General features: G+C 45.2%; 1 protein-coding gene across 1 annotated transcript in view; it reads left to right on the top strand.

Moving 5' to 3' along the window:
• The window catches only part of LOC126295328 (adenylate cyclase type 6), a 2630635-nt gene that overhangs the window by 2535133 nt on the left and 82299 nt on the right, over nucleotides 1–13203 (top strand). Inside the window, exon 24 of the mRNA XM_049987795.1 lies at nucleotides 5456–5587. Within this exon, the coding sequence (XP_049843752.1) occupies nucleotides 5456–5587 (132 nt within the window). The remainder of the gene's footprint in view (nucleotides 1–5455; nucleotides 5588–13203) is intronic.

Genomic DNA, 13203 nt, shown 5'->3' on the forward strand with positions numbered 1-13203 from the left:
TTAGGTTACAATATCTCCGGATGTAATTAATATTTTACAATGCAACAAACGGCACTGTTTACGTATTTGTTTATATGTTCAGATGTGCTAACAAAACTAACGCGGTTCCATTTTTAAAAAACGTAGGTTTGTGTTAAAAAACATACTTTCGTGCATTTTTGTATGGTTTTATTAAAGAATTACACTAGCCCCTCTCCTCACGTTCGGTCTGTGGAATCGGTTCGTCAGTATTTGATGAGGTTTACGAAATATATCCAGCGGTAACGTTAGGTGACTCACCCTGTACAAGACAAAACTCACCCTGTATGCTCCGCTAGCCCCCAAGCGGAGTGTGGCGGAGGGCAAAATTCGCGCCAAAATCATATTTCCCCCCCTCTGTTCCACTCGCGGATCGCGCGATGGTAAAACGACTGTCTGAACGCCTCAGTACGAGCTCTTATTTCGCTTATCTTTCAATGATGATCATTACTCGATTTGATAGTTGGTCATAATAACATATGCTCTACATCCTCCGTGAAGATTGGATTTCGGAATTTAGTGAGCAGCCCCTTCTGTTTAGCGCTTCGTCTATCTGCAAGTGTGTCCCATGTCAAACTTTCTATGGGATTTGTAACACTCTCGCGATGGCTAAATGTATCAGTGACGAATCTTGCCGCTCTTCTTTGGACCATCTCAATCTCTTGAATCAGACCCAATTGGTAAGGATCCCATACAGACGAACAATACTCTAAGACTGGACGAACTAACGTATTGTAAGCTCTTTCCTTTGTTGAAGGACTGCATCGCTTCAGGATTCTAGCAATAAACTGCAATCTAGAGTTCGCCTTACCCGTTACTTGTGTAATCTGATCATCCCATTTGAGATCATTTCGAATAGTCACACCCAGATACTTGACTGATGATACCGCTTCCACAGACTGATCATTTATTTTGAACTCATACATTAATGGGGATTTCCGCCTGGTTATACGCAGTAGGTTACACTTACTAATATTGAGAGCTAACTGCCAGTCATTACACCACGCATTTATTTTCTGCAAATCCTATTTGATTTGTTCACAACTTTCGTGTGATACTACTTTCCTGTAGACTACAGCATCATCGGCAAACAGTCTAAGGCCGCTGTCAATACCATCAACCAGATCGTTTGTGTAAATCGCAAAAAGCAGAGGACCTATTACGCTGCCCTGGGGCACACCTGAAGTTACTCTTGTTTCTTTTGAAGTTACCCCGTTCAGAACGACATACTGCTCCCTGTCTGTTAGAAAACTTTCTATCCAGTCGCATATGTCATCGGATAGACCGTAAGCGCACTTTTTGTAGCAAGTGACAATGCGGAACTGAGTCGAACGCCTTTCGAAAGTCGAGAAATATGGTATCAACCTGGGAGCCGGTATATAGAGCCTGTTGTATATCATGCACAAAGATGGCCAGCTGTGTCTCGCATGACCGCTGTTCCCTAAATACGTGCTGGTTTCTGCAGAAGAGCTTCTCAGAGTCTAGAAAGTTCATTATGTCTGAACACAAAATATGTTCCATGATTCTACAACAAATCGATGTCAGTGAAATTGGCCGGTAATTATGTGCAGCAGATTTTCTACCCTTTTCATAGGTTGCTATGACCTGGACCTTCTTTCAGTCCCCTGGAACTTTCCGCTGTTCCAGTGATCTCTGATAGATGACGGGTAAGAATGGTGCTATATTTGTAGCATAGACAACATGAAATCTTACGGGGATACCGTCTGGGCCAGATGCGTTTCTGGCGTCTAAGGATCTTAACTGTTTTACAATCCCAGATACACTAAACACTATGTCGGCCATCTTTTCGTTTGTTCGATAATTGAAAGGGGGGAATGGTGCTGCAGTCCTCTATCGTAAACGAGTTTTTGAAAGCTAGGTTTAGAATTTCGGCCTTCTGTTTATCATCATCAGTTACATTACCCGTAGTGTCAGCAAGAGAAGATATTGAATTATTTGTAGCGTTCACAGATTTTACGTAAGACCAAAATTTTTTGGGAGTTATTTTTAGAATCTGCAGATAAAATATTGCTTTCAAATTCGTTAAAAGAGTCTCTCATTGTCCTTCTGACAACTTCTTTCATTCCGCATGATTTCTGTTTGTCAGCGAGGCAGTGACTACGTTTAAAACGACTGTGCAAAATTATCTGCTTTCTCAGCAACTTCCTAACATGTATGTTGCGCCAAGGTGGATTCTTTCCCTCCTCCATACTTTTGCTAGGCACGTAGTTCTCTAACACGTGGTGGACAATACCTTTAAATTCCGACCAAAGATGCTCAATATCTTTGTGTCCCGCGGTGAATGCTTGGAGCTGACTATGAAGATATTCATTAATGACGCTTTTATTTGCTTTCCAAAACAAGAAAACTCTACGCTGTTTCTTTGTTTTTTTTTTTTTTTTTTTTTTTTTTTTGTTTTTTTTTTTCAACTTCCACTGACATAGAAGCCACAACGACATTATGGTCGCTAATACCTTCTTGTAGGTTAACTTCCTCAATAAGATAAGGTCTGTTTATCGCCAAATATCTGATATGTTCCTATATCGAGTTGGTTTTCTAACCAATTGCTCAAGGTTGTATGTTGAGAGCACTCCTATGATGACTTCACATGAATCTTTGCTTCTGCTCCCTGTGATAAATGTGTAATTTTCCCATTCAGTGGATGCTAGATTAAAGTCACCACCTATAACTAATGGATATTTTGGGTATTTACTTCCTAGGTACTCAAGACTTTCCCTGAAACCTTCTGCGGCGTTTGTTGCGGATGCTGGTGGTCTATAGCCGGCCGCGGTGGTCTCGCGGTTCTAGGCACTTCAGTCCGGAACCGCGCTGCTACTACGGTCGCAGGTTCGAATCCTGCCTCGGGCATGGATGTGTGTGATGTCCTTAGGTTAGTTAGGTTTAAGTAATTGTAAGTTCTAGGGGACTGATGACCACAGCAGTTGAGTCCCATAGTGCTCAGAGCCATTTTTTTTTTGGTTGTCTATAAAAACATCCTAATACAATTGTCAGTCCTTGTCTGATTGGCACCTTTATCCAGACTATTTCACAGTCCGACGCAGTATCGATTTCAACTGCGCTTAAACAGCTTTTAACTGCAATGAAGACACCACTTCCCATAGGATCAGTCCTATCCTTCCTAGACATTGTCCAATCCGAGTTCAAAATTTCACTGCATTTTATGTCTGGTTTCAACCAGCTTTCGGTACCTAATACAGTATTGGCATTGCTACTGTTTATTTCGGAGATTAACTCGGGGATCTTGCTACAGACACTTCGACAATTTACTAACATGAGATTAAGCATATTTAAATCCTTTGGAATGACCTGCTTAGGCGAACTGACAATTTTTACACTTGGAAGACCCACATCAGTGTCATGAAGAGGTAATTTTTCGGGCCAGCGGTTTATTTCCCATGGGGAGGAACCTAATCTAAAAAAAAGCCATGTGCACGCCACAAGTACTGTGCTGCCCATGTAGCTGCTTCCTGTGTTTAGTGCATCCCTGATCTATCGAGAGGCGTCCTACAACCTTCCACCCCAAAGCGCAGATCGAGGAATCTACAACCATTTTCGTCACAGAGTCGACGTAGCCTCTGGTTTAGATTATTCACTCGACTCCAAACCAGACGACCCCGGTCCACCCTGGGTGCGATGCTGCAGATCATCAGCTTGGCTTCCATTCCTCGAGAGATGGAGCCGCCTTCACCAATTCAGCCAGCCGCCGAAAGGACCCAAGGATTTCCTCGGAACCCCGACGACAGGCATCGTTGGAGCCGACATGCGCGACAGTCTGCAGCTGGCTGCACCCCGCACGCTCGGTAGCCACCAGAAGAGCCTCTTCTACATTCTGGACAAGGCCCCCCGGCAACCAGTTCTCTTTCCTTTCTCTTATAACCTTTAGCAGACATCTTCTCTCTCCAACCCTTTCCAATACTCTTCTATTACTCATTCTTTCCATGCAGCTTATCGCTTTCATTCTTCTCCGCACCCACATCTCAAATGCTTCTAACCTTTTTTCATCCTCTCGTTACACCGTCCATGTTTCTGCCGCATATACTGTCACACTCGAGATAAACCATTTGTCGAGCCTTTTCCTTAGACCTGTATCTAATTTGCCACACATAACAGTCTCCTCTTTCAGTTGAATGCCTCCTTCGCTATGGCAGTTAAGAGTTTTCACCTCCTAGTGACATCCCAAGTCTTCCGTTATTCATATTTTAATGCACTTACTTGGCTAATAGTAGTTTGTCCTATTTTAATATTGGACAGTCTATGTCATGTAATGATGACCACACTGTTTGTTTTTGCTGTGTTTATTTGCATCCCACATTCCACACAAGCTTCATTCAGATCTTTCAGCATGTTATTCACTGGCCGCTCACTTTCTACCACTAATACCATGTCATTAGCAAATCTTATACATTCTATGCTCTTTACACCAATACATATTCCTCTTTTCCCATCTAAGCCTTTCGCTATAATCTCTTCAAGAAATGTGTTAAACGCCGGTCGGTGTGGCCGAGCGGTTCTAGGAGGTTGTGGAACCGCGCGACCGCTACAATCACCGATTCGAACCCTGCCTCGGGCACGGATGTCTGTGATGTCCTTAGGTTAGTTATGTTTAAGTATTTCTAAGTTCAAGGGGACTGATGACCTCAGATGTTAATTACCATAGCGCTCAGAGCCATTTCAACAATTTTGTATGTGTTAAACAAACCTTGTCTGACATCTCGTCCAATGCTGCATCCTTCTGACATTTCATTACTTTCTGGTGTAAATACAGATTCTGTATCAGTCGTCTCTCTTTCCAATCTACTCCTTCCCTCTTCAAAATATCCATCAGCTTGTTCCACTGAACTATCCCAGACTCATCAACAGCTCTGCTGGCAAATCATGAATTCCACGTGCCTTCCTAGTCTTCATCTCCTTCAGCGCCTTTCTTACATCTGCTTCCAAGATGGTGAATCCCTGTCCATCTGCCGGCCGCGGTGGTCTAGCGGTTCTAGGCGCGCAGTCCGGAACCGCGCGACCGCTACGGTCGCAGGTTCCAATCCTGCCTCGGGCCTGGATGTGTGTGATGTCCTTAGTTTAGTCAGGTTTAAGTAGTTCTAAGTTCTAGGGGACTGATGACCACAGATGTTAAGTCCCATAGTGCTCAGAGCCATTTGAACCAACCGTGTCCATCTTCCGGTACATATTGCTCCTCTTCAACCTTAATTTCGGTTTGTGTTTCATCCCCCTTATACAGACATTCAATGTATTCTTACCATCTGTTCAAAACCTCCTGTGGTTTTTCTGCTAGAGTACCATCCGCTCTTTCTATTTCTAAAGAAATGACGCAATTCGCCAGCATCGATGAACTAGAATTGCGAGCCGGTAGCATCGCCGCAGAGCGTGCAGCAACCTCAGTGTACCTCTATGTTTTCGGTTCCAGGGCTTACGAAGAGCATGTGCGACCTGAAGGGCTACCGGCACGTTTCGGCCATGGCGGACTACGCCCTCAGGATCCGAGAACAGCTCGCGTACGTCAACGAACACTCCTTCAACAACTTCCGCATCCGCATCGGTAAGTCTGTCGGCCCAAATTTTGTTTCAATAGCCAATACACTATTAATGCTGCTGCTGGAGCCTTACGGGTGATGCGTCTGTCCCGTGAATATTGCCCAGCTGGAGAGGTAGTCAGTACGCCAAATAAAGCAGGTGTCAGTGATCACTTTTGTAAGCCGTGGCTGCAGAAAAACAGGAATTAGTTACAGAAAAATGGAGAGTGTGGTACAAGCCATTCTCGAGGAAGATCAGTTTGGGTGCCAGAGGAATGTAGGACCACGCAACACAATACTGATCCCACGACGTTTCATAGACTGTAAGCTGAAGAAAGGTAACCCTAAATTCATGTGATGTGAAGGTCCAGAGCATGCATTTCACAATATTTTCTGCGGTATCCTCTTTGAATTCCAGATGATAAAAGGGATGACACACAGGGAACAAAAGGCTGTCTACAAGATGTACAGAAGCGAGACAGTAGTTATACTCTTAGAAATAAAAAAGAAAGAAAAAACCACGACGTACCACGAACGAATTATTCGAATAAGACAGAGATAGATAGATGTGATGTACATGTACAGACAGTCAAATGAATACAATTTCAAGAAAAACTGATGATTTATTCAAGAGAAGGGGCGTGAGTAATTCAGCAAGTCAATAACGCTTTGGTCGACCTCTAGCACTTAGGCAAGCAGTTATTCGGTTTGACATTGATTGACAGAGTTGTTGAATGTCCCGTTAGAGATCTCGTCCACATTATATCCAACAGATGGGATAGATCATCACTATCCCAACCTGGTTGGCAAAACATCTGGCGATCTTGCTGGCAAAGGTAGAGTTTGGCAGGCATGAAGACAAGCAGTACAAACTCTCACGATAGGTGCAGAAGGGTGTTCTGTTGCTAAAATGCGAGCCCAGGATGACTTCGGATGAAGGGTAACAGAACGGAGTGCTACTGTGCTGAAGGGTGCCACTGATAACATCCAAAGGGGTACTGCCTATGAAATGAAATGGCACTCCAGACCATCAGTTCCGGTTGTTGTACTGTATGACAGGTGACAGTCTGCTTGGTATCCCACCGCTGACTGGGTCATCTCCAGACAAGTCTTCACTGATCATCGGTGCTCATTTTGAAGCGGGACTCATAATTCCCCTCCAGACAACGAGATTCCAGGCCCTGATGGTTAGCAAAGACGTGTCTGCAGGGGCCACAGACAACAGTCGCATACCAACCTATCAGCGGCCATACAGACCAACCCAGAACTGATGGTCTGGGATGCCATTTCATTTCATAGCAAGAATCCTTTAACTGTCATCCGAGGGACCTTAAGGCACAGCGGTACGTCGACGATATTCTACGCCACGTTTTATTGCCTTCATGTCACGCCATCCTGAGCTAGCATCTCAGCAAGATAACGACTGCCCGAACACGAGAAGTGTGTCCGCTGCTTGTCTTCCTTGGCCAGCAAGGTAGCTGGATCTCTCCCTTACGTCTGGATCAGTAAGAGAGGACCCTCCAACCAGCTGGGGATATTGACGATGTAATGCACCAGTCGGACAGAATGTGGAAGGATATTCCTCAGCAGGACATTCAACAAAGTGTCAATCAGTGTTAATCAATGCTAAGCCGAATAACTGCTTGTATAAGGACCAGAAGTAGACCGTGACTTATTGACTTCCTGAATTTGTAAAGCTCTTTCTCTTGAATAAATCGTCCATTTTCTCTGAAATTGTAAACATTTGCTTGTCTGTACCTGTACATCACATCTACAGATTTGAGTCCCATTCGGATAATTCCTTCGTGAATAATTCAGTGTGTCAAGCAAAGAAACAGCTTGTTCGACATTTGCGGAAGTCAAGAGATGCTGAATCTACTTATTAGCCCTGATCCATGGTTTTCAGGATGTCATGTGTGAAAGTGCAGATTGGGTTTCGCATGATCGATATAATACGTACATGAGTAATACACTGCAACCCTTTTTTTGAGAGAACTAACAATTAACGAAATCATCTGCGGACATTTCATGCAGTACAATGTGAGGGCACATCCCAAACTGTCAATTAACGAAATTATGTGCGGTTATTTCAAGCAGAACAACGCTAGAATGCATCTCACAAATCTGTGTTCTCCTGGTAATTCTGTAACAGAGACACTGGTGATATGTGCTATTGAACTGTTCTTTGTGAAATAACTGGCGAAAACCTATATCATCACTTGCCACACTATCAGGGGAACAGAGGAATGGACTGATGCATCAAGCAGCTATGCCACCTATGGGACGGCATTCATACCCATTCAACGCCGAAAATAGACGGCCTGCAGAGGGTTGGTACCTGTACAATGCTGAGCAGAATCTACCTTCAAGGAGACAAGGAGAGGGGCGGGGTTATTGTTATCCATTCAACGCTGAGTCAAGTTCACCTAGAGGGGGGGGGGGGGGGTGCTCATACCTGTTCGATGCCAACCACGGTCCAGCTATTAGAGGTATTTGTACCCATTCAACATTATGTACAGCCCATGGATCCCAGCTATTAGGGGTACTAGTATTCATTCAGCACTAATGGAACATGCCTGCGAGGGTATTGATACCCGTTCAAAATCAGAGACACTGTATTATCCCATTGGGAAGATGGAGTGGGTATGAATAATCAGTCCTATTCGCCGAATTTGATATCATGTGAACTCAAGTTTATGTGTGGAAAACTTTCTTAGTTCAAAGAAGAGACTGAACCTGCCAAAGCGATTGGTTTACAGGCCTTCCAGTATGGGATCTACACCCAAAGACAATGTTAAATGGGCCTCAGAGAAACAGTCTCAGGTTGCCACACCCACAAACTTTGACCTTGCTCTTGTACTCATGTTCACCTAATATCCAGACTGAAAGTTAACCACATAATATTGCAACTGTTAAACGGGATCAAAAATGTTTTAAAGAGTGTGGGCTATTTTTTTTAAACCTCCGATCAGTCGCGGAATTAAAATCACACTTTAGATCTGGTGAAGCTTTGTTCAGATGTTTCGCACAGTATCAGTAGTATGTCCGTCGATTGCATCATGTCACTTTTCAGTTCTGTGCACACAGTGAGCAGATAAAGATACCTAGATCATTGGTGTCTCTGGGTGAGTGTGAAGAGCCTGCTGAGGGATCTCTTCTGATTTCATGCAGCTTTCTGTGACGAGTTGAGGTTATTGGAAAGTTTGTGCCATGCTGAAACAAATGTCTTAGTTAGAGCGGGCACTATGTAGAGAAACAGCTGGAAGGTGTAGCTAAATGTTGCAAACAAAACATTTTTCTGATTCACTGTGGTTCGCGACCGATCGGAAAAATACCACTCGTATTCTGTTTTACTATTGTTCCACTCTTTACTAGTCTATTCCTACCTCTTTTCCTGTATACAGGGTTCGTCATCAGTAACAGGAAAACTAGTGTAGGTAAAAGTGCAATGTCCACTCACATTTCGAAAGCTTCAATAGACACCTTTTGCAGTGTGGACTGCTGTGAGACGTGCAGGAAGTGAGGTTCCAAAACGTAGCGAGAGGGATGAAACATGCCGATTTTTGTGCCGTATCCAGCTGGTCTAGGTTTCTCGCTTGAGGCTCCATGGTGCGCACATCCCAGTCGACTTCGCCCCACAGATTCTTGATTGGGTCCGCAGCTCGTGGCCTAGTGGCTAGCGTTGCGGCCTCTGGATTATGGGGTCCCAGGTTCAATTACTTGCCAGGTTGGGGATTTTCTCTGTCCAGGGTCTACGTGTGTGTGTTGTCCTCATCATTTCATCGTCATCATCATCATCACCATCATCATCATCGTTCGTGACAGTGGGTAGATTGGACTTTGCATGGGCGCTGATGACCGCGCTGTTGAGCGCCCCACAAAGCAAACATCATCATGAAACTCAGTTGGTAGAGCGCCTGCCCGCGAAAGGCCAAGGTCCCGAGCTCGAGTTTCGGTCCGACACACAGTTTTCATCTGCCAGGGAGTTTCATATCAGCGCACACTCCGCTGCAGAGTGAAAATCTCATTCTGGAAACATCATCATCATTGTCGATTGGGTTTGAGTCAGGGCAGCTTAGTGGTCAGGGGGGTGCGGTAAGCGCATCCTGGTGCTCTTCGAACCACGCAGATACACCCTGAGCAGTGTGACACATTGTGTTGTCCTGCTGGTATATAACATCCCGTCGACGAAAAACAACTCCATGTAGGGTTGGATGCGGTGCTCATCGACACATGCATACTTGTATTGACCTACTGTGCCTTCCATAACGACGAGACCACCCAGGGAAGGCCATGAGAACAGCTCCAAGACCGTAAAGTTCTCTCCTCCGTCCTGGATACTTCTGACGATTATTGCACGAAATTCCACACCAACAGCCCTGCGTCTGAAGGAGCGTAAAACACGATTCATCTGAAAAGGCCATCTGTCGCCTGCCTGGATACTTTTGACGATTATTGCACGAAGTTCCACACCAACAGCCCTGCGTCTGATGGAGCGTAAAACACGATTCATCTGAAAAGGCCATCTGTCGCCTGCCTGGATACTTCTGACGATTATTGCACGAACTTCCACACCAACAGCCCTGCGTCTGAAGGAGCGTAAAACACGATTCATCTGAAAAGGCCACCTGTCGCCTGCCTGGATACTTCTGACGATTATTGCACGAACTTCCACACCAACAGCCCTCCATCTGATGGAGCGTAAAACACGATTCATCTGAAAAGGCCATCTGTCGCCTGCCCAGTTGCAGTACTGGTGTGAAAGTTTAGGTCTCCGTCGCCAATCAAGAGAAGTCAGCACGGGTGTATGAACCAGGTGCCTAATGCAGAGACCCGTACACAGCAACGTTCACTGAACAGTCGTTGAGGAGACGCTGTAGGTAGCCCTTCGGTTCATCTGGACCATCAGTTGCTCCACATTTTGCGCGTCTGTTCGCCGACAAACACCTCCACAGCTGTCGTTCACCCCTGTCAACTATGTCCTGTGGTATATCACGGTTGCCTTGGAGCCGTTTTGGATAGAGCCACTTTGCCATGCACAGTATATGTCAACCTCGAAGACACATCGTTCCGGAAATAGTTCCACCCTTGGCCAAAAAGGCGAGATGATGACCTTTTAGACGTCAGCTAAATCGCTACGTTTCCGCATTACGACGAGACTGCACTGCTTTCAAGACTGCTCAACACCCTTTATACAGGGTGTTACGTTCAGGAAACATTCCTCACACACAAAGAAAGAAAATATTTAATGTGGACATGTGTCCGGAAACGCTTACTTTCGATGCTACAGCTCATTTTATTACTTCTACTCAAATCACATTAATCATGGAATGGAAACACACAGCAACAGAACGTACCAGCGTGACTTCAAGCACTTTGTTACAGGAAATGTTCAAAATGTCCTCCGTTAGCGAGGATACGTGCATCGACCCTCCGTCACACGGAATCCCTGAGGCGCTGATGCAGCCCTGGACAACGGCGTATTGTATCACAGCCGTCCACAATACGAGCACGAAGAGTCTCTACATTTGGTACTGGGGTTGTGTAGACAAGAGCTTTCAAATGCGCCCATAAATGAAAGTCAAGAGGTTTGAGGTCAGGAGAGCGTGGAGGTCATGGAATTCGTCGGCCTCTACCAATCCATCGGTCACCGAATCTGTTGTTGAGAAGCGTACGAACACTTCGACTGAAATGTGCAGGAGCTCCATCGTGCACGAACCACATGTTGTGTCGTACTTGTAAAGGCACATGTTCTAGCAGCACAGGTAGAGTATCCCGTACGAAATCGTGATAACGTGCTCCATTGAGCGTAGGTAGAACAACATGGGGCCCAATCAAGACATCACCAACAATGCCTGCGCAAACGTTCACAGAAAATCTGTGTTGATGACGTGATTGCACAATTGCGTGCGGATTCTCTCACACATGTTGATTGTGAAAATGTAAAATTTGATCACGTTGGAATGAAGCCTCATCCGTAAAGAGAACATTTGCAATGAAATGAGGATTGACACATTGATGGATGAACCATTCGCAGAAGTGTATCCGTGAAGGCCAATGAGCTGCTGATAGTGCCTGCACACGCTGTACACGGTACAGAAACAACTGGTTCTCCCGTAGCACTCTCCATACAGTGACGTGGTCAGCGTTGCCTTGTACAGCAGCAACTTCTCTGACGCTGACATTAGGGTTATCGTCAACTGCACGAAGAATTGCCTCGTCCATTGCAGGTGTCCTCGTCGTTCTACGTCTTCCCCAGGCTGGAATGTTCCGTGCTCCCTAAGGCGCCGATCAATTGCTTCGAACGTCTTCCTGTCGGGACATCTTCGTTCTGGAAATCTGTCTCGATACAAACGTACCGCGCCACGGCTGTTGCCCCGTGCTAATCCGTACATCAAACGGGCATCTGCCAAATCCGCATTTGTAAACATCGCACTGACTGCAAAACCACATTCATGATGAATACTAACCTGTTGATACTACGTACTGATGTGCTTGATGCTAGTACTGTAGAGCAATGAGTCGCATGTCAACATTACCTTCCTTCAATTGGGTCAACTGGCGGTGAATCGAGGAAGTACACTACATACTGGCGAAACTAAAATGAGCTCTAACATGGAAATTGAGCGTTTCCGGACACATGTCCACATAACATCTTTTCTTTATTTGTGTGTGAGGAATGTTTCCTGAAAGTTTGGCTGTACCTTTTTGTAACACCCTGTATACCCTCCACAGCTGCTGCTGTCACCTGCAGTCTGTGGGTGGCTCTTGCACGTTGGCGCTGAACACTGGGGGTGGCCGAATTAATGTGACTGGACCGCGTGTATGACAGTCCAAGCGAAAACATTCCAGATAAAACTCGTCCACAAACAGTGATTACAAGCCGTCACTGACTACAGCATAAACTATATTACAGTTAGTACAGACGAATTTGAAGTGCAAGGCTTCAAACATGTCCGTATATGGATTGAAATTCCACCCACATCCCACGGTCATTGGACGTACTTGACGCGTGATGGGCCAGCACTGATGCCCGAGGTGAACAAGACGGAGAGGTCCTGTGCCTCAGTCGCCAACGCCACCGGGCCGCAGTCCCTTGGGTTCCTTTGTCTCAACTCACCTCAATAGCGAAGTGTACAGCAATGGCACAGACACGATTGACGAATTGCAGCTGCAAAGTATACAGGGTGGACCATTGATGGTAACCGGGCCAAATATCTCACGAAATAACTGTCAAACGAAAAAACTACAAAGAATGAAACTCGTCTAGCTTGAAGGGGGATACCAGATGGCGCTGTGGTTGGCCCGCTAGATGGCGCTGCCATAAGTCAAACGGATATCAACTGCGTTTTTTAAAATGGGAACCGCCATTTTTTATTACATATTCGTGTAGTCCGTTAAGAAATGTGAATGTTTTAGTTGCACCACATTTTTCGCTTTGTAATAGATGGAGCTCTAATAGTCACGAACATATGGCTCGCAATTTTAGTCGAACAGTTGGTAATATGTAGGTTTTTTAAACTAAAATACAGAACGTAGGTAAGTTTGAACATTTTATTTCGGTTGTTCCAATGTGATACATGTGACTTTGTGAACTTATCATTTCTGAGAACGCATCCTGTTACAGCGCGATTACCTGTAG

The sequence above is a fragment of the Schistocerca gregaria genome, chromosome 11 (genome assembly GCF_023897955.1).
Source record: "Schistocerca gregaria isolate iqSchGreg1 chromosome 11, iqSchGreg1.2, whole genome shotgun sequence".
Lineage (NCBI taxonomy): Eukaryota > Metazoa > Arthropoda > Insecta > Orthoptera > Acrididae > Schistocerca > Schistocerca gregaria.